The 26,500-nt window shown below is 38.4% G+C and overlaps 1 protein-coding gene across 1 annotated transcript; it reads left to right on the top strand.

Moving 5' to 3' along the window:
* Positions 1 to 886: 886 nt before the first annotated feature.
* Positions 887 to 26,454, top strand: kcnb2a (potassium voltage-gated channel subfamily B member 2a). The gene is made up of 3 exons (XM_027142843.2): positions 887 to 1,373; positions 2,696 to 3,279; positions 22,300 to 26,454. Exons 2-3 carry the CDS (start codon positions 2,704 to 2,706, stop codon positions 24,154 to 24,156), a joined length of 2,433 nt encoding a protein of 810 aa, XP_026998644.1. The 5' UTR covers positions 887 to 1,373; positions 2,696 to 2,703; the 3' UTR covers positions 24,157 to 26,454.
* Positions 26,455 to 26,500: the final 46 nt, after the last annotated feature.

Raw genomic sequence — 26,500 nt, 5'->3', positions numbered from 1 at the left:
CAGGGGCCCAGGAGTGACAGCTTGGTGGCTCTGGGATTTAAACTCACGACCTTCCGATCAGTAATCCAACACCTTAACCACTGAGCTACCACATCCCCACCCCTAGCAATATAATATAATATAATATAATATAATATAATATAATATAATATAATATAATATAATATAATATAATATAATATAATATATAGCCTATTTGAAACATCTCATTTGACATGGAGATGTTTTTAATAAAGTCACGCCTTCTTTTCCTTTTTAATTTAAGATTAAATTCAGTATTTGACGTGTTAAATATTCAATCTGTTGGCTCCCTTTTGTGGTCAACAGAGGAACTGCACGCAAAATATTCACCAGTATTTAAGGGAAATTTAGCTTGCAACGTATAACATACCTGAAGAAAATCAAGTAGTAGTATTTTGTTGTTGTTGTTGTTGTTGTTGTTTAGTTATGCTTTGTTGTCTTTTTTCACCTCTAATTCAAGTTGAGAGCTACATTTTTTCTGCCGCACATGTGGAAGCATCTCTGTGGTTTAAAGCCATTAATGTAAAAATAATGTAAAAATTTATAATGTAATTTAATTTAATGTACCACTTTATATATATATATATATATATATATATATATATATATATATATATATATATATATATATATATATATATATAACCTACTAATTCTTATTTTTGAAGTTTTAACAAGTGAAAACAACATACATTAGCACGCAATTTATCTGATGTGTTTTAATCTAAAATTATTTTAATTTCATATATTGAAACGTTATTTATTACTTATTCCAAATGTAAACGTATATTCAGTGATTATATAGAAACAAACAAAGAAGCGAACAAATAATTAAAAGTAAAAATAATTTAAGATCTCTAACAGTTACAAGCCAAGTATAAAACTTTACATAAACAAATACATCATGCTGGCTTGAGAATCGATTCAGTTATGACTGGCAATAATGAATCGACTCCATAGCGAATCGACTCCGCAGTGAACAAGAGCCGATCCAATTACTCTTCGCCTGCAGCACTCTCTCTCTCTCTCTCTCTCTCTCTCTCTCTCTCTCTCTCTCTCTCTCTCTCTCTCTCTCTCTCTCTCTTTGCGCGAAACCCCACAGTAACATTTACTGTCTGGCTGCTTTTAGGTTTTCAACAAATTTATCATGACAAAAAGAATCGATTCCTTCTTTATCCGTTAGATTATTAGTAAACTGGTATTTAGCTGTTGGTCTGAGCACAAGAAGGCGATGCTTTCCAAAAAGCTCCAACTGACTCCTTGCAGCACTCCGATGGAGGCAAAATCCCGCCGCTGATTCTCCTTATTTCTGGACTGGAGAGATGGAAAAAGTGCTCAGTTAAGTAGCTCAGGTAAGACTTCATCATCAGCATCAGTGCAGTGTTGTGTTTTTCTTTAGACTTGAGGATGATCTGTTCCGAATGTAGATGTTTTGCAGGATTTTAAAGTGTCAAAGTATAAAAGTGAGCTCTGACATATATTTGTTTAAGGTTGAATGTTTATTAAACTTTAAGAACGGACTGTTTACTGACACAGGAAAGATCTGATGTGAGTTTTAACTCCTTATCCATTTCAATTGGACTGCGTCTTAAACAGAGGTTTTAGTGCACTTAAAGTAAGAGCCACAGATACCACAAAGTGCTTTTTTTCAACTCGAGGGTTGATTTGTTCATTTTGGTAATGATTTGCTCTGCAGACAGGTTAACTGACCTTTACATACAAACAGTCCAGATTAAACCAATAATATTCATTAGCAACAGTTAACTCCCTGGAGATTTTTCTCTGTTGGAGCCAAGTGGAAATTTCCTGGAAGGACAAACTGTAATAGGAGCAGGATCTTTGCACTTATGGGGACATTGCTACCTATCTCAGGGGACGTCTGCACCCACGACTCCATTTCCACATCTCAGGACATCTTCCTAAATAACGAGCTGCTCCTCTGTAACCTTGTGGGGATAAAGAGAAAAGCTCCTGACGTATTGGATGTGGCAGGGTATTAACAGGGCGCAAAGGGCAAAGGGCTGGTGTAGTTCTTCTGAACATGCTCCATTATCAAACGATGGCCTAAATAGTTTCCTCTCTGGTTGGAAGTTTTAAATAGCCCAACTGTTCCAAAGTCTTTTAGAGCAGGAAAAAGCAATCTTGCTAATTAGTCCTACAGGGATTTGTGATCGAGACGTTCTTAAATACTCAATCGCATTACCTGCTCCTTTCCAGCCCACTGCAGCTCCTTATCCGCTTGGACATTTTCACTGCTTAAAATTTGCATACACCTGTTTAAAATGCTGAAATATCGTGATTTAAATTGAGTCTGAAAGCTATTTATTCCCAGGGTAATAACTTAAAGTCTGCGCCTCCTGCAAGCCGACATGTGTAATTCACTGTGTGGATAAATGTGTGTGATTCACTTCATCATGTTCAGATACAGTGATTCTTGTAAAACCAAACCTCATAGGATGTTCTGATGTACTGCCCATAATAACTGATAGACTCCTGATCACAGATCACATTGGTGATCTGTTAAAAGAAATTTAGAGACCTTCAACTTTCTCTTTGTTGTGAATATAAAGAGGGTCTGAACCACATTTCTGTTAGACACTCCTGTTCCTGAGCCCTTCCTGTATCACAGTTCTTACCTGTAGATGTCTTGACTGCAATTCTGTTCTTGTTTTAGTGGCTGCCATGGCTGAAAGGTCAAACTTTGGGAGTCAGAAAGTCTCCCGTCCCCAGGGTTCCCTTCCGCCCGAACCTATTGACATCATTCGAATCAAAGCACGCTCAAAAAGAGTCCGAATCAATGTAGGTGGCCTGGTCCACGAGGTCCTGTGGCGGACTTTGGACCGCCTGCCTCGCACGAGACTTGGAAAGCTGAGAGACTGCAACACCCATGACACCTTAATGGAGATCTGCGATGACTACAGCATCAACGAGAATGAGTACTTCTTTGACAGACACCCGGGTGCCTTCTCCTCCATCTTAAACTTTTACAGAACGGGCAAGCTGCACATGATGGAGGAGATGTGTGCGCTGTCGTTTGGCCAGGAGCTTGACTACTGGGGCATCGATGAGATCTACCTGGAGTCATGTTGCCAGGCACGATACCACCAGAAGAAGGAGCAGATGAACGAGGAGCTGAGGCGCGAGGCTGAGACCCTGAGGGAGAAGGAGGGGGATGAGTCAGATACGGGATGCTGCCCGGATAAAAGGAAGAAGCTGTGGGACCTGCTGGAGAAACCCAGCTCTTCTGTAGCGGCAAAGGTAGGAAAACCTCCTACACAACTTCTCTACACAAACGGTTATCCAAAGTGACCTGACTGAAACTGGATGTAAAACATACATTCATTCATATCACTGGGACTAAAATGCCACCAAACTCAGATACAGTAGTAATAATACAAATACAATGCCTTAAGGCACAACGCATAAACACACAAAAACACATAGTAGCAACCCTGGCCCAACCCCTCAGTACAAACATGTGATAAGCAAAAGCAAAACACTATGAATGAATCAAACACTTTAGGAAATCACACACACTTGGACCAAAAAGGCACAGCTAAAATCCAATAACAAAAAGTCTGCAATTAGAACTAATCCCACCCTACAGAAAAAAGCACACAACATCCCTCTACAAAGTTTTATTTTTATACAAGTAAGATATTGCTGAGTCTGTGCTGTGGTAACTCTGAGTGTGTGTGTGAGTGTGTGTGTGTGTGTGTGTGTGTGTGTGTGTGTGTGTGTGTGTGTGTGTGTGTGTGTGTGTGTGTGTGTGTGTGTGTGTGTGTGTGTGTGTGTGTTTGACTGTTGCTCTATTAATGCCATAATTTCAGATCCAGTTCAGAATATATATCACAGAGATCACAAGGCTCCATGTTTACATGGACACTTCTTGAAAAATAGAAGGGCTGAAATTCAGCTCTTGTAAGCCACAGCATGACACTGAGAGAGTTATATGAATGTTCATGTCTTAGTTGCTGTCAGGAGAGTTTGTGAAAAGTTGAAATTACCGAATGTTCTCTTGAGTTATGATGCAAAAAAACACCACATGCTCAGTATGGATGCAGTCGGAGTCTGTTTCCTGAATCAGATAACAGTGTTACAGTGTGACTTTGCTTTAATTGTTTGATTAGCTGCTGAACTCATGCATACTAATTTGTTGCGATTCGAGGGCGTTGCTTTCAAATCTGATTTGTCTCGTCTTCTAGCACCGCTGATCACAACTGGCTAATTGCTTCATGTAGCATTTGATTTGCTTATAAACGGCTCATGCAGCATCATATCAAATGACTTAGTGATTTTAATTTCACGTTCACTTAATCCTCGGATATTATAAAACTAACGAACAAATGTGGGCTTTGCTTTCATGCTTTTAAAAAACTCTTGAATGAGAAGTGTGTGTGTGTGTGCGTGTGTGCGTGTGTGTGTGTTTGCTCAGACGGAAGGTCACTGAGCAAGTGCATGGGTTTTTACAGTGGTTTGTGAGCCTCTACACTTCTTATGTCTGACTCTAATCCCAGAGGCTCTGCGTTCTTCCCAGAACACAGTTATGGAAATCGTTCAAATGGACCATTAGTAAACAGCGTTAATGTACATTCATCGTTTTTTTCCCTCTCTCCCTTCTTTCCGCTGGAGATTTCCTCCGAGGTGAAGCACTAATAAAAAAAACAGCAGCATAAAGAGAATATAAAAATCTCTGCTCAATATGTAATCATTATCAGTTATCAGACACTGGTTATCTGTTGATTCTATTTCTTTTTCTGTAAATCATTCTGAAGTGTTTTATTCTCTAATACCACTGCAGTTTGTCAATAATTATGAATTTTCCTTGTTAAAGAACTTGCCTTACTTTTTGTCCATTTAAAGTTATAGTCTCTCTCTCTCTATTGAAATTAAATCATTCAAAATGAATTAAAAACAAATTAAATTAAGATCTCATTGTTACTGAGAATCCACAAAGAAGTGCAAACTGATCTGTCTTGAAGATGCAGCTATGACTGTTCCATGTTAGAGAAAAATGTCACCATGTCTCCTTTCTTAAGCACTTCTGTTTATTTATAGTTCAGACCTCCAGGTGTGAACTGTTTTTAAGGTTTTTAGGATTCGGTTTTCAGTATTTCTGCTTTTTGTGTTGCTGAGGTAAAGTGTGACTCACTTTTTTTCAAAAGACCAACAGAGGCAGTTTGGTGGTGCATGTATTTAAACTCACAACTTTCTGATCAGCAGCTCAAAGCCTTAAACACTGAGCCAACCTCGTTATGAAGCTCCACTTAGAACCATAAAAGACTCTTCTGGGGGACAAACTCAGAAACCCTTTAGATTTTGAGATTTTTTTCCTCAAGTGTAAATATAACAGTCATCTTTATTTTGAAACACTTTAACAGAACACTATATAAAAGTTTCTTTAAACACTCTTAAAACATTGGCTAGTTTTACCAGATGAAGTAACCATTAATGCTTAAAACCTACAATGTAGAGATTTCCTGTCTGAAAATGTTCCAAGTAAATCCAAGAACCCTTAATAATACAAAAAACTAGAAAGGACCCTGTGTCTGAAAGTGCTTCTAGTACCAAATACCTTACCTTGACAGGTTCTGTGTATACTGTAATATATATAAAGCTGTTTAATAATAAAATGATAATAAAAACTTTAGCTTTAAGATTAGCATTAGCGCTGTCACCTTCCACTAGCACCGCTCACCTCAACATGGTTTAGACTCAGTTTTAACAATTCCTACTTGAGAGAACCCGAGAGTGTTACTCAACATGGCTGACAGCTTTATCCTGGCATCATTATCAAGGAGGTAGAGCTGTTGTGCAACAGAGGATGAAGGTTGTGTTGCTGCCTCTGTGATTTGTTGCCAGTCGATAATGCATGAGTCAGCAGTACGTCTTAGCATCTGTGTATACTATCGTGTCTCGTATTACTGGATTGATATCTGTTGTGAAGTGCTAACATCAACATTGTTGTCATCATCGTGTCTTATTAAGTCGGTGTTGTGTAATAAATGATTAGTGTTAGGTGGTTTAATTTGGGGTCCAGTGTTTCAACATAGCGTACAAATGATTTACTCGAGCAATCATTGCATTGTTTGGATTAAATGGTTCGCACCTTCACAGAAGAAGATGATGAGTGGTGATGGTTGTAGATCTTTAGACCTCCAGCAGCTGTAATGTCATATGTCCACATAGTTACTTTATCATCCTCTGACTACCTTCTAACCACACCCTAAGCACACCCTGCCACAGCCTAGCAGACACTTCCAGACTATAGCCACACCCTACCACACCGTGCCCCACAATAACCACACCCTGCCCCACCATAACCACACCCGGCCACACACTAACACACCCTAGCACACCCTAACACACCCTGCCCCACCATAACCACAACCTGCTACACAATAATACACCCTAACATACCCTGCCCTACCATATTCAGAACACATCCTACCACACACTTTTCTCCTTACTGAATATACCCTGAACACAATATACCATATCCTAACCACAACATACAACACCCTGAATCCACCCTACCACACCCAAACATCTCAGGATCATTATAAGATTGTTATGTAAAGAGCTTTTTATAAATATTTCTAGAAATTTCCTTCTGTTGTAATATTCAGAAGATTTCCTGCTAATCAAAACCCTTTATCTGGAGAGATTGTACAGATTTGATTCTTTAGGAACCTTCAGGGTTTCTATTGAGAAATAAGTTCTGTTATTGTTAAGGTTTTGTTTTCTTCTTCCCTGTTAGCTCCCTATTGAAGTTTTCTGTGTTGTCACTGTGTTCTTATTTTATGTTTATTTAGTGCGTGTTTGTGCATCTATTACATATAACCATCTTTTGTAGGATGATGGATGATTATCTATTGATAATGTATATCTGAGGAGATCTTTACCAAATATTATTTTTGAGTGAGAAAATCCCTTTGATCAGAATCAGTCTGCAGTAATGGAAACTGCCGGGCAGGATAAGCTCTGTCTGATGATGGAGTCTAGCTGAGATGACCGGACTGAATGCAGGATCCAGGGAAATCATCATGTTCTAATCTACTTTGATTTCGAGTCAGTCATTCAAATAGCAGTAGGAAGAGTCTCAGTCATCGTATTTTCAGGATGCCGTATATCGTCGGCTGGTGTGTCCGGGTGCTGATCAAGAATTACAGGACATGGTAAAGACACTGAAAGAAAATTGTCTTGTCCAAACCAGCAGGATAAAGGGTCTTTAAAGGTTCTGTGGATTAATGGGCTGAATGATGCCCATTCATTTACATGTACAATATTTGTGTTATATGTTTTTCTTCTTAATAAAGTGGAAAGCGGGAAGAAAGTCTTCCCTGTTTGGCTGGTCTATAGTCTGACAATATTAGCTCCTTTCTTTAACCAGAGATTGACAGGTTCTGATGCTTAAAGTAGTGCCTGATTAAAAGATCCTAATAAAGATAGGACGTTGAAGATCTAACCTTGCTCTCTGATACCTTATATATTGATCAAGTGTAGCTCAGGTCCATTTTAGTCTCTCTCTCTCTCTCTCTCTCTCTCTCTCTCTCTCTCTCTCTCTCTCTCTCTCTCTCTCTCTCTCTCTCTCTCGCTTTCTCTTCCCCCTTGACATTCTCCTGCCTGAATGATCCCGAGGGATTTATCAGAGAGTGTCCTCTCGAAAGGGCATGGAGCTCTAAACTCCATCACATGACCAGGGCGAGCTCCTCTAAAGCGCTCTCGGCGTTCCTTTAAATACATGTGACACGTGACGAGATTCAAGAAAACGGTTCTTTTATTTCATATGTTAAACATATTGCGTCTCAAAGTTGTGGTGTTGCTTTACAGGAATCAATGCACAATCCGAAATATTGCACCTTCACTGCAAATCTTTACAAACGAAACACTAGCAACTCAGTCAGTAACACAACACTCTGACAAACCCGTCTGAAATGTAACATAATTTCAGGAGTGTCAAGAAATGTAACACCCATAAAGAGTCATCAGAAAATGTGTGTTTATATCGGGTTAGAGCAGTCTGATTTACTTCCTCTCACCGCTGACAGACAGCACTCCGTTAGACCGAGCCACTCGGTTTGAATGATGCCGTTATAAATCAAGTAGAATTAAAAAGTCTGCAATATTATGTGCATTATAAATATTATGGATATTATGGATACTTATAGGAGTCCAAAGATCTTCAGAGATCTTCCGAGTATCTTTACAGATCACGTCATCCTGAGGGTGAATCCGGATTCAGGGCATTTAAAGCTCTGTTCGGATTGGGTTTGTTTTATACTGAGACTTGGAGTAACAAATAATAACTAGATTTTTTGCCTCTATTAAGTGTTTCTTGCATGGTTTGCAAGTCCACTTGAATCATGTTAGCATTAGCACAGTGGGATTCATCTATCTACAGGCTTAGCATGCTTAACATAATGTCATAACAGAATCATCAATGCTTGATCATTTCTTCAACACTATTGGAATTTCTATTTTTTAATAAAAAATAATGAAGTAGTCGGAGGCCGCACAGCTGACGTAATACGGACCTAGTGGAGATTCTCTGTGATCAGATGGCTGCTGTTCTTATATGGCTATGACATTAATAATAGATCAGAATTGTGTTCAGGCTGGAGGAGTGCAATCGACCTGCAACATCCAACCCACATCTACTGCAGTGATTTGCAAGAGGTGAAGATAGGCATTACTGCCTGAGTGGACGTCTTGCTGGTAAATAAATCTATATAGCAGGATAAACACTGCTCGTATAGCAACACCACAAATGACATAGAAGTGATGATTCTGATTATAGCGTTTACGTTTGTTATTATATGGAATATACGGATGCAGTGCTACTGAGTATGAGTATGAATACTAATGTTTTTTTTTTCTTACTGATACTGATACTCAAATGAGTATCGAACATAATATCCTAATAATGAGTAATCAGGGTAAATGAATGAAAGAATAAATGAATGTGTGAAATTGTAGTGAGTGACCACATGCTGAAGGGAATTGCTCGTCTGTGTAACAATTTCTCAGCTCCACGCTTATGCTTTGAATTACGTACGATTATTATTGACAGTGTTTTTATTCCATACACGCTCACCAGTATATTTGTGTGTGTGTGGGTGTGTGGGTGTGTTTGTGTGTGTGGGTGTGTTTGTGCAGTTCATGCCATTTTGCTCTTGTATTTTATGGCCATTCTCACTGGTCATTAATTAATCAGAAGCAATCTACAGCCCAGGTTGTTGTTGTTTAGTGTCATACAGTCGTACACCAGGATCACAGCACACTAATCACATGGTATCGGATGTCACTACTGTATCTGTAACTTTTTACCCCCACGAGATGTACAAGGAAAATACTGGCATCGGGTGGGTACTTTTGTCATTATTTTCTCCTCTCAATTAAAACTGCATCAGGGGCTTTCCCACATTCAGAGACACACAACTCTCCCAGCACAGAGGTCTTGGCTCGCGTCCTGGTCACCACTCTGAAACGAAAGAGCACTTTACAGGCTCTGTGAGATTTTATTAACCGGAGTGAGATGATGTCAATAACTCCAAGTGTGCTCTCCTCTTCTTTCACTGCAATTTGTACCAGCAAGCCACACCTCCTTCACTGTGACTGACAATCTTGAGGTCACGCCCCCTTTACAGAAACTAACATCAGATCAATAAAAGCTATTGTGGTCAATACTCTGTTGTTTTTCATAATGAATTTTACACTTTTTATTATCAACAGGAGACTGTTTTTGTGTATGGCCCAATATTGGAAGTGACCTTTGACCTCCCCCAATTCCCACAATACTTGTAAAAGATTCAAATCGACCTCGGAGATGTAAAGAAAATGATCTTTAACCTGAGTGATGATGAAACCTGAGCGTGGGTCAAAATGCAGTTTACTGTAACATCACAGAATCAACTGCTTATTAGAGATGTGACAATATATCATTAATATTATTATATCATTAATATCATTATATTGTGATATCGTGATATCATTGTACTACTGCAGTGATATAGCATGAGGAAGTTACCATTATCTTTATCTTTACACTGTTCTGCTGTAGATAACGATGACCATGGCGGCCAGAAAAGTGTCATTTAGAGAAAGTGGCACTTTGTTGTGGTGTCCAAGTAATAATTATTCTAGCAATTTCTTTAAACCAATAAGGAAATAAAAGAGAATAGAACAAAAAACCTGTCTTAAGAATGGCGTTTTTGTTCCCATGTGAACTTCACCAAGTGCTTTTGTGCTAATGTTGTGTACTTTTGCTGTTGGTCTTGTCTTCACCTTCTGTTAAAGTGTTGGCTCGATCCCTGATTGCGTGTGCCTGACGTGTTTGTTTTTTTTTAAATTGGAGATTTGTCTGGTCTTGTACCGAGGGTTTAGTAATTGAATGTATTTTATCAGCTTGTTCATTTCATTGAGACCCTGTGAGAGAAAACCATTGCCTTTATTAAAAACAATCAACGCAACACAGATTAATGATATTCGTAGTGTTGTTACTTGTTTGGGACCCAAAATGGCTGCATTACACACCAGCCCAAGCATCTCACATGATCTAGTCACGCTCACCGATTTCTCACACCTGCCATGTATAGATAGCACTGATTACTAGCCTATATAAGATTTGTGGTTACTGGTGATGTGTTTTGTTGTGTGTCATCTTCATTATTCTTACTTTTACATACGTGTTAGATACACTCAGAGTCTGTGGACTGGGACCTGTTTGTTTGGTGGGTTTTATTCATCAGGAGATTTATTACTATTAATATTTGTCACAGAATAATGAAATCTGAAACCTCTGTTTTCAGCACATATTTAACTTCTATTAAGTTTAATGAAATCACCAAGAAGATCCATATTAATCAAAATCTCCCCATAATTACAGTCAGTCAATTAAAAGTGGACATCAGACCAAACACTGATTTCCTTTTAGAACTTTAACATGCTATATTTAATTATAACTGCAGCACAGGGTCCATAACCTAGAGGTTAAATCTTTCACTTAGTGGCTTTGATTTCACTCCAGATTTATGGCCATTTTAATTGAATTTCTTCTTTTATTAAAATATTATGACAAAGCCAAAGGTTTATAACCTGCCCCACTTTAACTCCATCATTTTATGATGTAATGGAGTGAATGTTTAGTGTTTGGTATCCAGAAATAAAAATTAAACACAAATTAGACTGATTTAAATCTGCAACATCACAATGATATGTTAAATAAATACAATAAAATTTAAAAAAAAAAAAAAAAAAAAAAAGATTTTCTGTGATTTTAACAGGCAAGTTTTAATATTATTATATTATATTATATTATATTATATTATATTATGATAATCATATAAACACAACTATTGTGTATAACTATAGTATGTGTATTTCTTATTATTATTATTATTATTATTATTATTATTATTGTTGTTGTATTATATTTTGTTATTTTCATTATTCTTGACTTGACTTGACTATTACAGTAGTTTGAATTTTGAAATGTCTTTTTAAAAACAATTTTTTTTCCAAACTGCTCATAATCCACCATTTCTTCATTTAGATTATACTGATGGCCTGTTATAAAAATAATTAAATTATTAAATTGTACTGCATTAGATGATGTATTACTCATCTATTTCACAAATCCAGAATTGTCTGAGCCTCCACAGTCTTTACGATTACACGTAAATAAAGTGTTTTATTATTGATATTATTACTATTATTATTATTGATCAGAATCTGTTTTTTCTGTGTTGGTTCTCAGCTGATCTCTGTAGAAATTGCCTGTTACCAGATGAGACCCCGAAACACCCGCGCTGTAATGATCCTCGCTCAGCCGAGCTGTGTGTTATTAGCATGACATGACAACAAAAGTGCATACTATTACCTCCAGCTACTCTGCCCACTCAGGCTCATTGCTTGGTGCCACATTCATGTGCCTGCCACTGGCTTTATGCTTTTTAGGACAAACCCTGTGCATCTTCAACTTTACTCTGTGTCCCAGAAACACATTTTAGAGAAATGTAAAAAAAAATTAAAAATGCAAGGTAAAGATCATAGCTTCACTGTTTTTCTGTGATAATAATATTAATAATCGTAACATTATTTCTGCAGCTGTAAATGGATCATATTTCTCACGGACAGGACTGGGCTTTGAGCTTTGCCTGACTTTCTTTTAACACAAAGTCTTTTCTGGCAGGAAATGTGGAACATTTTATTTAAAAGTAAACATAATGTCAGTATTTGGTCAGTGTGCAGTGTTTTCCAGTCATTGGGGTTTGTATATGGGTGTTTTATCAAAAACGAGAAAACAGAAACATTGCTCAGAAATGTTGAAACATATTGAGCTGGAAAAGTGAGGGTTCATTTATTTTGCTAGACTATTTTGTAATAAACTGGACCTGTTGAGGGAAATCCTGGTAATCTACACTGCTGTAGCATTAATGATTCATTTTAGATTTCTTCTCAGGGTGGTTTGTCTGACTGATATAAGATCTTAAATCTTTAATACAAAGTTCCAGTAAAAATACACTGTACAGGAAGTGCCTTTACACACACACACACAACCACACACACACACACACACATACACAGATGCTTTCTGGAAAAAAAAACTTGTTTATTCTGGCTAGCCTTCTTGTTAGATAACCTGCAGGATAAACGAATGAAGCTCCATGCAGTAGTGGAGTTAAGAATAGGTTGGACAGCGTGATTATCCCCTTAGCACTGTGTTTATGGGAGACTCTCTCTCTATCTATCTCTTTATCTCTCTCTCTTTCTTTCTCTCTCTCTTTCTTTCTCTCTCTCTCTCGCTCTCCCTCTCTCTCTCTCTCTCTCTCTCTCCCTCTCTTTCTCTCACTCTCTCTCTCTCTCCAGCCCAAGGGGTTTCATGTGCGAGGAAAGCTGTAAGTACTAAGCCGAGGGTTTGTCTGTAAATCACAGGGAGTCATCAGGGCCACATTTATTGACTAATCACTGTAATCAAACCCTTCACACACACACAGATACACACAGACACACACACACTTCCTGCCTCCCCCGCACATGCAAAACACACTGCGCACAGAAGACACCAGTGAAAATCCGTGAGATTCACTCATTCACCCGCTTTGCCTTTACTCTGCTATATTTATAATACAGTCACAATATATATATCACTTTTTTGCGAATACTAAAGTAATAATAAGTAAAGATAAAGCAAACTAAAGCCATCAGTAGTTGAGCTGAGATCTCAGGTCTTAAAATGTTTAAGAATCAAGTTAAATGCTAATGCAACACAAATTGGCCAACAACAATTCTGTCAGTGAGAGAAATTTACTACAGATTTCATATAAAATCCATCAGCAGGAGCACAAAAAACTCACAGGACAGCTACAGATACGGTATCACTGATTAAGAAACATAAAACATGCCAATGGACAGACAAAAAAGAAATCTTCTTATTACATCAAACTGACTCTGAAGAATGTTTGTGTTTATGCGAGTATGTTTCAGGATGATTGGTGGCTTGAGCAGATTGTAGTCAGTACCTTTAATCTCAGATCTGTTTTTCAAGGGGCTTCTTGGTGAAATCTGACATGTAGAACACTTGCGATAACGTAGACTGATATAGAATTTAGATGAGATTTTATTAGGATCATTATGACTTGCAGAATCAATGACAATACGCTACCACATGAGGATGAGGAGTGGCTAAAGGGAAGAGGGGTGTGGTCAGAGGTGTGGCAGCCTGAGAGAGCTAAAGCGAGATAGAGAGAGAGAGAGAGAGAGAGAGAGAGAATACTGCAGGTGAATTGTTCTCGCTATACAGTCATTCCAGCACTGAGCACCTGATATCACTTCTCTCTTCTCTTCCTCTGAGAGGTGATCGATGTAAACCGTGTTTAAGGGAATAGACACCATCACACCATCCAGGATCATTCCTGATGCCAGCTGTGTGCACAGAAATAAGAGATAGAGGAAAACAGGAATTCGACTTTCCACTTTGTTTTCCATTCCCTTTCACACTGGAGGAAGTTTTACAACATATAATCTATTTATATTAATTTAGAACTTAACCAAACTTAACTGAGATAAACCAGAGTTTGTCTCAGGAATGCTGGGCATGAGGTGGGAATACCCTCTGGATGGGTCACACACACCTTGACACCTGGGGGTAATTTAGAGTCAACAGTCCACCTGCCAACAGTTGAGAGGAAACTGGAAAACTTGGAGGAAACTCACACATTCCCAGGAAGAAAAGCTGAAATTCCTCACAAGGAGTAACTCCCTAATTTGGTCTTGTCCAATCACACAAGGTGAAGGCTAACACGTACTTCCTTCAGAGTACATTCAGAGTACAGCATAACGCACTCAGAAAAAAGTGCTGTCTTCTCTCTTCCACACGCATGAGCTCACGAATGTCGTATTGTCCAATCCACATTGTTTGCTGAAAAGAGGTTTCTTTAATATAACCATAACTATATAAAAAATAGAAATATAAACTTATAAAAAAATATTTTTGCTTGTGATTGCGATGCCACTAAAACCTTTTTGCTTCATGTTTACAAACACGAACACGACATACTGTATAGTAAAAGGATAATTCGATTCAGTTTATTTGTATAGCTTTTATAACAATTCACATTGTCTCAAAGCAGCTTTACAGAAGTATAGAAACAGTAAAAATAAAAAAGAAGAAGAAGACGAAGAAGAAGAAGAAGAAGAAGAAGAAGATAGATAGATAGATAGATAGATAGATAGATAGATAGATAGATAGATAGATAGATTGATTGATTGATTGATTGATTGATTGATTGACTGATTGATTGATTGATTGATTGATTTAGGAACCAGACACAGACGGGAACCTCATCCTCATTTGGGTGATACTGGACAGGAAATAATGTAAATGTAAATAATGTCCTTTTACAACAGTTTAGAACAGTACAACCAAGAGATCCTGAGGAACTAATGAGTCAGCACCATCATTTTTAGTATCTCCCATAACTTCTGATAACCATATTAATGCATTTTTAAATGTTTCTTCATGTCTGTTCATAGCAAATCACTATTAAGAGAATTTTTAATAGTGAGTCACTTTGGTTCAAACAGGACACAAGGATTAACAATTGTGTGTGTGTTGTGTTTGGGAGTGTGTGTGTGTGTGTGTGTGTGTGTGTGTGTGTGTGTGTGTGTGTGTGTGTGTGTGTGTGTGTGTGTGTGTGTGTGTGTGTGTGTGTGTGTGTGTGTGGTCTGTTTCAGTCTGCTCTGTTATGTCATTATCACAGTGTAAAGGGACAGAATGTCACATACACTGCAAAAATAAAACTTAGTGATTATTACTCTAAATAAACACTGTCCTATAAAAACCCAGAATCCAGCGGATCCCGTATCACCCTTCCATAAATACCCGCAATATTGATCACGAGGTCCTCGGCTTTCCAGGCAGAGTTTCCTCTTCCTCTGTGCGCAGCGATGATGTCGGTGATTTCCAGAAATAATTCAACCTTCAACCTCCTGCAGTGACAGTCGCTGTAGAGCTTACTGTCTGTCAGCATACTGTTAGATCCTAAAAACCTTCCTCCTCATTCCACACTCAGTATCGTGCATCAGCATCCTCCATCATTTTATTAGGTCACACACACTGTCATGTGTGTTTAGGAGCAAAGGAAAGAGAAAACTGACTGATTTGTAAAGAAGGAAACGAGGGAAAATGATTAACACAAGAATAACCCTGAAACAAGAAATAAACTTGGATCACGTGAATATTAGTTAGAATTAGTCTTAGATTGGTTGTAGCACTGGTAGGGTTTGGGAATTACTGTATAGTCAGTACAGTATTATAGTCAGGCATGATTCTTTAGTAATATGGCCATCTGCGTAATGGCTATTTAAAATATTATAAACAAATCATTCTAAAATGCTTTTATATTGTTATATAATATTTTTATAATTGAATTTTATAATATTTTTTGAATAGTATATGACTCCATCTCACATGGTGGTTATTAGGCCAATAAGAATTATTATATTAGAATTTGAATTAGAAAACAATAGCAAGATAAATAACTTTTTTATCAATAATATTACATGATTTTTACATGTATAAACAAATTACAATTACATATTACCTATTCAGGTGTCCTGTATCTGTATATAAATTAAAGGGAAAAAACTGCTATAAAGGGATTTGCTCTTCATGGGACACAGAGGCGTGTGAATAAACCCCACTGTATACAGAGTTATGTGAGAGCAATGGATTAGTAACATATTTTTATAAGAGGTGCTTATTTTATGACTGAAGCAGTAACACAGTGCACTTCTACATTCACACTGAGATGTTAAGCACGTGGAGAGAAAAAAAGAGATTTAAGATGGTGCTGTGGTCCACAGTCCTGACCAGATCAAGGACTGAAGTACAATATTATGACAAAAGTGACCAGTATATAAGGGTTTTCTATATATTTTTTATTACATTTTCCCATTATTCAAGACAGGAATGTTCTTCCTCGGCCATAATTTTGTCCAACTTTGCATCACGCACGCTTTAATTCCACAATCACAGATTAAATTCCAAATCCTCATGTTCAGCCAGATTGTACTCCACACTGGTACGTTTTTGTGGGACCTCAGTTAAGTTGTTAAAGTAACTCAGCAGGCAGTGAGGGAAAAAACATCCAGATCCTACAATTAATCTGCTTAGCACAAGAGCCAGATGTTCCAAGGACTCAGCACAGGTCACACACACTTACACACACTTACACAAACATGCATACAGTAGACACACTCGGATAGGACAGAGAGACTCAAAATAAACCTCAGGGTACAACACTTCTGCTACTGGATTTCCCAGAATTTCCAAAGCAACACTCAAGATTATATGTAGAATCGGAATACATACCGAATACAACGACATGCATACAGAGTGAAGCTGAATCAAAAGGAGAACCGTACAACAGTCTGAAATTAGGTATGGGTTCAGTACCATGCACACATCAACTGATAACAAATCAGATACCAGGTGAACAGGTGAAATAAAAATGATCTTCTTCATTTGGGTCATCCTGAGTGACATTTTCTCAATTTTGCAGAGGCTTTTTTCCAAAGCGAATTAAAACTGGGCCATTTGGGGATTTGACCTCACAACCTGATCAATAGCCCAGAGCTCTGACTGCAGAACCAGCATATATTCATGTTTATCAATTTTAGGAGCTTTAATAAAGAAGGAAATGCCAATAGACATTAATTGGAAGAATGTTAAAAAAAAAGAAATAGTAAACGGACTGCAGAAATGATTATACCTGGAAGCTGAGTGCTTAAGGAAATAAAAGGCCTGCGACCACTGCTAATTTGAGCTTTTGTGGCTTTCGGCTCTTCAGTGGGCGGTTTAAAGGACATGCGGTTTAGGATTACTGCAAAGTCACTGAGAGCTCAGTACACTGAAGTGAAGCCAAGGAGCCATCGTTTATCCTCATATCAGGGTATCGTGACCGGTGCTGGTCAGATCGATAGTTTGGATCATTCATGTCGCATATGCTGCTGTGTGATTGACCTAATGGTGCTTGTGTTGTTTGAGATGGTGATGGTACAGCACTTAGACATGTCTGTAATTAATAGCTAATAGCTGTAGGAATGTAGGAATGTGTTCACTCTGGAAAATACTAGCAAGATGCTATGCACTTCAATTACTGCAACAGTTTACTAGAACTTTCAAGGACTCAAAAGCAGAAGCGTCGGACACACCGGAACTGAAGTTATCTGTGGTTTCTCATTACAATATATTTTAATACAGTAAAAATGAGCACTGAATGAATATCTGTTCTTTGTATAGTATTAACGGGTTCTTGGGAACCTTTCATTGATAGGAAACCTCTGTTTAGAGGTGAATATACAGTAGGAGCCTTCACAGGTTCTCTACAAAAGCAGAAGGTCAATGGTACATCTGAGCCTTTGGAGCGTAGCTTATCAATGTGTAGTTTAGCGATGTTTAAAGTGTAGAGTACTGTAGTAAATATAGAATCACTTGGATAGTATAGTATTCCATCATATAGTATAGTTTAGTATCGCATAGTATAGTGTCTCACATTAAATTGTGCTGTATAGCATCTTATAGTATTCCAGCATATGATATAGTATAATCTCATCGTAATGTGTTGTATGATATCGTATAGTATAGTGTAATGTAGTAGGGAGAATATAAGAATAGCACAATTTGAGACAAACCCTTAGTCCTTTCATCTTTTTCTGCATGCTGTGCAAAAAAAGGCTCACTGATGTAATCAATGAACAGATGGAGAAAGTTCAATATTTCCCTTTTTCAGGCTCCATCTCTTTCTAACACTTAAAAACATGAGAGCAGACAGCAGCGGAGTGGATAAGAGGTACACAGTAATGTAGGAAGCTCGTCTTCTTCTCCCTAAAGCTCACTGTTGTGATTAATGAACACGCCATGGCAGCATTGCACTCTGGGAATTTCTGCCCTTGTAAAGTTTAGCCTTGGGGTGTTTCCTGCTCTTCTGCCATCCACCTTCATACGATTATAGTATTCAAGCAATTGCAGCAAAGCAGTTTGTCAGTGTAGGGCACACACTCGTTTTGTCCAGGATACGTACTGTACAAGGAATCATTTTAATTTATTTCAAACAGTGTGTTGAAAGTATTTCATGATAATCCAGTGAGTTAAAAGCATCTTACATGTACAAGTGGTAGACCAGTGAAATAACCATTAAATATAGTATACAGTAAATTCATAAATCCAAACTCAATTTAGGAAGAGGGTATCTTTCTTGTGCAGCTTGATTTTAAGGGTCTGCCTTGGTATGACTGGTGGTTTTCCGGCTGATTAAAATGAGCATCAATACATTAAAAAGAAAAAAAACATTTAAGGTTCTATTATGAACTCTTGGATTCTGCTCATTTGTTTTAGGTAAAAATCTTTCAACAATTGAATCTACTCTTGGCCAGTGAAACCCATCTTTCTTCTGCGATCTAAACTGCAGAGTTTTAACGAGGAAGACCTGTTGACCTTTTCGTCTTTATTGACCTGCGTGTCTGTTACTGAGGGATTACGGGCCGTTTCTTTTTTTAAACCGGGTTGTGAACACGAATGTTGGCCTTTAACCTGACGGCTCAATCCTGGCTTCACACCACACAATGTCTGTCTCTTATCCTCTGTCTCTCATCTCCTATAACCTGTTCTCTCTGGGCCAATGATTATAAATTACACCAGATTAATTGGTACACTTGTGGCTTTGTGGCTGTAATGAACAATTAAACTGAATAAAGACAGACATGAATCACCTAAATTGTTATAGCACACAGAGTTATTTTGTGTATTTAAGTGTGTTCTCACAGTGACTCTGCAATAGACTTCTGCGTGTCTGATAGGATTTCCTTTAAGATCTGGCAGTGGCATTGCTCAGGAGGATTTCACGTGGCATTTCGTGTCCTCTGTGGATGAGCCTTCAGGGATTAACCTCTTCCGAGTCCTACCGCTCTGCAAATAGAGAACGTATAATTATATGTTGTTGTTCTTTCGGTTGCTCACTGTTCGTGGTCAACACAGAGGATCATATTAAGCATATTTTATTTGACACAGGCCCTTCCTGGATTGGGACTGGCACTGAGAGCTAGCTCTTCAGTGGCTGGGATAGCTCTCTGCCCTGGAATAAAACCAGATCCTTCCACTGTACCACCAGGAGCCTGGAGAATGTGTAATTATATATACATACGTAGATAAAAAGTGAGATTGATATGAAAGTATCCAGAGTATTTTTGATTTCCTTTAGTATTCAGAGCTGTGACAAGCCTACGTACATTGTCTTCTCCACAGCCGGATGTTTCAGGATAACTGTAATAATAGGATTTAGATGCTATCTATAGTGAGGATCCCGAAAGGTTAGACATGGTTACTCACTCTTTCCAACCTGACAGGAAGAATCGAGATAAGGTTCAATGTACAGATGTGATGATATATCAATAATATATATATAATACTATATAATAACAAGGAGGAATTTAGCAATTTAGCAATTTCTTTTTTTCTGCTTAGAGAAACTGCCAGAAATGTTTTCATATTGATAAAGAATAAGTTCTGCAAAAATGTCAGCTGTCCTCCACACTACACAAGACATCTTTTGAGGTCTGATACACTCTTCAAACAAATACAAAGGGTTTTTACTGGATCATTAAGTAGTTAAAGGTTCTCGGCTTCATTAAAGGGCTTTCTCTTCTCCCTGCCAGGGAAACACTCCACTGGGTTCCCCAGAGACACGACCGAAACCTCTTAAGAGTTGTGAGTACTCTGTGGTTGCTTACACACTTGCGGATCTTTGGTCCTGTTTGAAACTGTGGTCTGGCCTTTAACCTGAACCATGATGTTATCCACATCAGGTGTGGAAGCACTATTTACCAAACTGCAAACTACCAAAGAAATTGTTGCTTAAAAATATTTTCAGTTATACCAGTTGTCCCAGATGGCGACCTCATATCCGGCATTCAGATACACAGTGAAGTTCAGTTAATGTTTATAACAGACAGGAAGTCCCTGTGTGTCCTCATCTGCAAGTTTGTGTGATGTCACTGAGAAATCTGGATGTGGTTTGAGGCACATATTTACAGAAAAGCCTTTCCATAATAATCTTTAATCTTTAACAATGTTGCTCAAAAAACATTTTTGACCTGTGATGAAAGTCTTCATTCATTTTCACAAGAATAAAAAAAAAGCATTTCCATGTTATAGTGTCCCATCACACCCACATGCCCCTTGACTAGACTGTCATCATAAAAGAGGAAAATGAAAACAGAAGCAGTTTATTAGGTTTATTATCATGACCTCTGCAGCCCTACCATTTAAATATTTAAAATGTACTTATGATGCCTTTGTTTTTATCTCAGGATGGGATTGACAGTAAAATGGATAGCTGGTAACACTTTAGTCATTAATGCCTGTGAGCAGAAGGCAGTAGCACGCCAATAACCATTCAGTGTTAGCAACATTAGTGTTCTGGAGTAAAGTATCTTTACATAAGAGCATGGTGCCTTCCGCTGTAATGCTGCAGACATTGTGATTGATTTAATGGTGAGAAATGTGATATGAAGAATGGTATCTCAGTCAGAAATATCAGATTAACCCGGTCAAGTAGAGTGGAAAAACCTCGAGAGAGATCTATTCCATAAACTAACAAAGCAGCTGATCGATATGTGCTTGGCAGTGTATATCACCCAAGATGTTTGTACGGAGATAAGGTGGCACGCACCGAATCTCGTGTAATTCTAATAAATATAGAGGAACTCAGGTGTCATATTCACTTTTCAGGGGGTTTTGAGTTCTATGAGGCAAAATAATATGGTTCATTTTTAGAAAACATTTTCTCAGATCTGTTCAAAAGAACTTTTCATCATCTATTATTTACACATTAACTGAATCAATGGACACAGGAAATGCTTCCTGACAGGTGATCAAGAAATCCTAATTAGCACCATACCATTCTGTGTAGTGAGTATAAAAATCTGAGTGGGCCCAGTTCACTTTTATTTCAAAGCAAGATGGAAAGATTAAAAGATCTGAGTGACTTTAAAGATGGGTTCATTGCCAGGGCTCGGATGCTGCGATCATTTTAAAAACAAAAAAAAAGGTTTTGAAACACAATCTCGATGAATGTCTTCAAATCTAAAAATTTCCTGTGAAAGTGATAGGGACATCCATCACCATATTTTGAAGATGAGTGGTAGAGTACAGTATGTTAATCCTGAATAATCAACCTATACACTCAGGGGTTCAGTGACTCTTATGGTTTGGATGATGGTTGGATGGTTTCCCCCATTGGAACTAAGTGTCCCAGCAAACCAGTACAAAATTCTGATCCACTTGATGAAATGATGAAACATTTCTATGGGCTTGGTCTCTTCTAGGATGAAACCACCTTATATACAATGCCTGAGCTCTCAATGAATGATGAACATGGAAATTATGTAAATCATATGCTACGGCATTCACACTCACCACTTCTCATCTCAGTCGAACATACTTTACAATGACAGAATGTGAATATCTGTAGACTGACAACCTTCTACTCAAAAGCACAGACCTATAACCACTTAATGTCTGTTGCTTTAAATGGTTTAAATCACAGAATCCCAACCCTGGACCATTTTAGCTAGCTACAGGACAGGGGGTTCTCCTGGACCAGGACCAGAAATAGTAAACTATTGTTTCTATTCATGATCATGATGGAAACCTATGAAGCCAATATCCGATTTGTGATATTGCTTAGTTTAACCTGTCCTTTCTTCTCTTTTCAGATCCTGGCAATAATATCCATCCTGTTCATCATCCTGTCCACTATCGCCCTGTCACTGAACACCTTACCTGACTTACAAGTCATCGATGAGTTCGGACAGTCGAATGACAACCCAAACCTTGCCCATGTAGAAGCTGTGTGCATAGCGTGGTTCACCATGGAGTACCTTCTTCGGTTTCTGTCTTCACCCAACAAGTGGAAGTTTTTCAAAGGCCCTCTGAATGTTATTGATCTACTGGCCATACTTCCCTACTATATCACTATATTTCTCACAGAGTCCAATAAGAGTGTTCTCCAGTTCCAGAATGTACGCAGGGTGGTCCAGATATTCCGTATCATGAGAATACTCAGGATCCTGAAACTGGCCAGACACTCAACAGGCCTTCAGTCACTGGGATTCACGCTCAGGAGGAGCTACAATGAACTGGGTTTGCTGATCTTGTTCTTAGCGATGGGAATCATGATCTTCTCCAGTCTGGTGTTTTTTGCTGAGAAAGATGAAGATGCCACCAAATTCACCAGCATTCCAGCATCCTTCTGGTGGGCCACAATTACAATGACGACTGTGGGTTACGGTGATATCTACCCACAAACGCTTTTGGGTAAAATTGTTGGTGGGCTTTGTTGTATCGCTGGTGTTCTGGTGATTGCCTTGCCGATCCCTATTATTGTGAACAACTTCTCAGAGTTCTACAAAGAGCAGAAGAGGCAGGAGAAAGCCATCAAGCGTAGAGAAGCTTTGGAACGGGCGAGGCGAAATGGCAGCATTGTATCAATGAATATGAAGGATTCCTTTGTGCGTCACATGGAATTGGTAGATGTTGTTATTGAAAAGAATGAAGAGAAACCCTCAGACAACCACCTTTCTCCAAGTCGATGGGCCCATCAGAAAAGCCCTTGTAGTGCCTCTAAATCCTATGAGACTAAATATCAGGAAGTGATGCAGTTAAGGTCTCCAGAGAAAGGTATCAATCCATGCTCAAGCCCACAGCGATTAAACGCAAAATCTCTGGAACAAATGTATAACCAAATGGCAATGACTCCCAGTGCATTGGTTCCAAAGGAATGCAGCAGGATTGGCAGGGAGGAGAGTCTGGAGATGAAGGTGGTTCAGTCTGAACCGATAATGAAGGAACGTCCTGTTACTGAGATCAGAAGTGTGTCAAGTATCGACAGTTTTGCAAGCTGCTCCACAGACATCAGTGAAGTAGAGAAAACGGCTCTGCTCCCTAATGTGTTCCAGTCAAGACACCCTCGTGCTCCTCCTCCCCTAGATCTGAGTCAGATAACCTCCTTAAATGCAAAGGCAGCTGAAAAGTCAAAGCAGCCCCCAATCATCAAGGAGGGTCTCTATGAGTTTGTCCAGTACAAGCCAGAGGGCAGTGCCCGATCTCAAGGGGAGGAAAACCAGAGCTTTGATATGAGCAGCGAAAGTGTAACAGGCTCTCCAAAAAGACATGCCAAAGGACTCCAAGTGAACTTCAAAGACTTGGAGCAGCATGGAGACGATTCATCACCCGGCTTGCATCTGGTGGTCACAGATGACACTGTACCATTAACACCACATTCTCGGCAAAGTCCCAAAACCCCAGGAACAGGTTTTGAAGGGGAAGTAGCAATGAGTTCACCTGTTTTCACACCATCACCTAGTGAGAGCCTGAGAGGGAAGAATCACATTGACAAGCCTATGGTTTCTCCTGCTTCACCTAAAATTGTGCTGAATTGTTCCCCTGGCATGGAGGACACTTCAGACAGCAGTCAAAGTGGGCAGAAGGTCATCAATCACCTCCTCTCTCCAGACATTCTCAAATCGACTGGGGATGGGAATGTCTCGCCACCATGTGAACCCAGCATGTAATACTAACCAGGCCCTTTAGATACCTGTGCACTGACTATAAATCAAGTCATTAATAGGGAAGAGGTAAATGGAGTCTCTGGTGTAGCAAGTCTCTACAAGGCACACAGACTCTGATATTGCCAAGAGACCGTTCTTTAGCTTTGCACAACAGGATATATTTACTTATGGATGATGGAACTGCATCCCCACAGAGGAAGACACTTGTACTTGATACTGTAATGACCTGTTGTGAAGGAAGGACAGTAATGAAACTTGTCCTGTCTTATGTGTTGATTGCAGTTCTTGATTTGGATCCGTAAGTCTGGGAACTGTACTGCTCTACTCCAGATCTACTCCTGATCTACAGAAGTACAATTGAATAGAGTTACTGCCGAGCCTGACATACTGACATGCTATCAAGTCTCCACCCCATAAGTAATGACATATGGCTCAATGTGTGAACTATCCAGTTTAGTTTAGTTTGGGTTGACTAGTAGTCTATTCACTGATATCATAAGTAAAACCGGTGTATGCAATTTAGTTCCTAGGACATGAATATGATGATGCATTTAAACGTTCTCAAAAATGCCTTCATGAGGTGATCTCCTCCTGATCGCTAAGCTTACATGTCAGTATTTTGAGAGTTGCTCTAACTACATTCTGGTTCAAAAAAGGCACAATTTACAAGACCAAAAAAAACAGCAAGATATTTACAAAATATTCATCTACCTACATTAGCATGCTAGTCTTCATCTGTTCAGCGCATTTACGGAGTGGAAACGATGCATGTCCATTATACCAGTTGTCCAGCACATTTTAACACTGTGGACAAAACTTGCTGTAAGAAGTCTTGCCTTTTATAAAATATCTGTATCACTTATCTAGTGATACAGTGGTGGAAAAAGCAGCGCCTCCTGCTGGATACAAAACATCACTTTATATTTATGGTAATGACAGCCATTAGCACAGAACTTGGCTTCTCCATAATCACCAGAGATAAACATTTGAATTACCAACACATAAATGCTGGTCTTTATTTTATCTGTATATACTTGACCTGGTAGTTCGTGAAAAATATTACAGATCACATGGATTATTCTCTCCTAACAAGTGATTTCGTAAAAGATCATTTTGGCAGGACAAACATTTCCTGCTCTGAGAATTTATGAATTATGCGTGCCTTGTCATAAATATTTATGAGAAGGCGTTACAGTATTTGGCTTACTTCGTATCAGTCTGTACAGAAAAAAATTCTAATTTTTATAGAGTAAAATATGCAAGTACAATTGAGTTCTCAGGTTTTGTATAACTTGAAAAGCACTAACGTCATGGTTTCTTTCCTCATTAGACACGACTCTATGTCTCACGTATTCATTGCATCGATGGAGGAAATGCAGACACTCCACTCATAATCATGTGTTAGTTCACGTATTTACAATGCAAGAATTATTCTATGTGGATGAAAACTTCCCGTAATGGATATTTAACCTGCACAATGTAAAGTGTACATGACAACTGAAGGCTGTCTTTTCTGCATTTACTCACATGCTGATGTTTTTTGTTTTGTTTTTTTTTTGTTTTTTGAAGCTCAGTTTGTAGATTCGTGGCAGTGCAACAGTAGTTAATATTTATTGTACAATAAACTTTAAAAAATAGTGACTGGATTGTTCCAAACACAGTAAAATAAATGTGTTTGTACAGACCTGCATGGCTACATCACTAATTTATGGGCGATTGTAATATGTATGTATGTATGCTGTGGAAAATGTAAACTTTTTATTTACAAGTTACATATTTAATTGCTATACAGCACTGAACAAGCATGACAGGACTTCTCCTTAAAAAGGAATAAACTCCACTGAGAACAGTGTCCAGTTGGCTAATATGAGCAAAGGACAAGATTTCTGACAGGATTTTATTCATATAAATTCAACTGTTTATCATCTCTATTGCTAGGTAGCATAAGCTATACTATTTCTACTTTTATATAAGGTATAATTTATTATTCACTAATGATTTATAGTCTTTATTTTTAACTGCAAACAACTGGCTAACCTTGATACCTGAGGCAAGCTGCCTGACACTAGTAAGCCTCTGAGGGCTTCAGAAAGATCCTCCTCCTTTCAGAAGATGAACTTTTAATTTAATATAGTATTTTTTTATTTTATTTAAAAAACACTCGCTGTGTAAAGACTTTGGACGAACGTGAAGAAATATTGTCCTATTCAAAGAAGGCCATCGTATCACTCAGAGTGAGCAACATGGAGGACAAATCTCACTTCTATCAAATAATAAAAATTTCTATGACGTTTTCTCATATATACTTTTTTTCATTTTCACTTCAGCACAAGTTCAGGCCTTTTAA

The sequence above is a fragment of the Tachysurus fulvidraco genome, chromosome 22, assembly GCF_022655615.1.
Source record: "Tachysurus fulvidraco isolate hzauxx_2018 chromosome 22, HZAU_PFXX_2.0, whole genome shotgun sequence".
NCBI classification, from domain to species: domain Eukaryota; kingdom Metazoa; phylum Chordata; class Actinopteri; order Siluriformes; family Bagridae; genus Tachysurus; species Tachysurus fulvidraco.
This window is presented reverse-complemented; position numbering and strand designations above follow the sequence as displayed.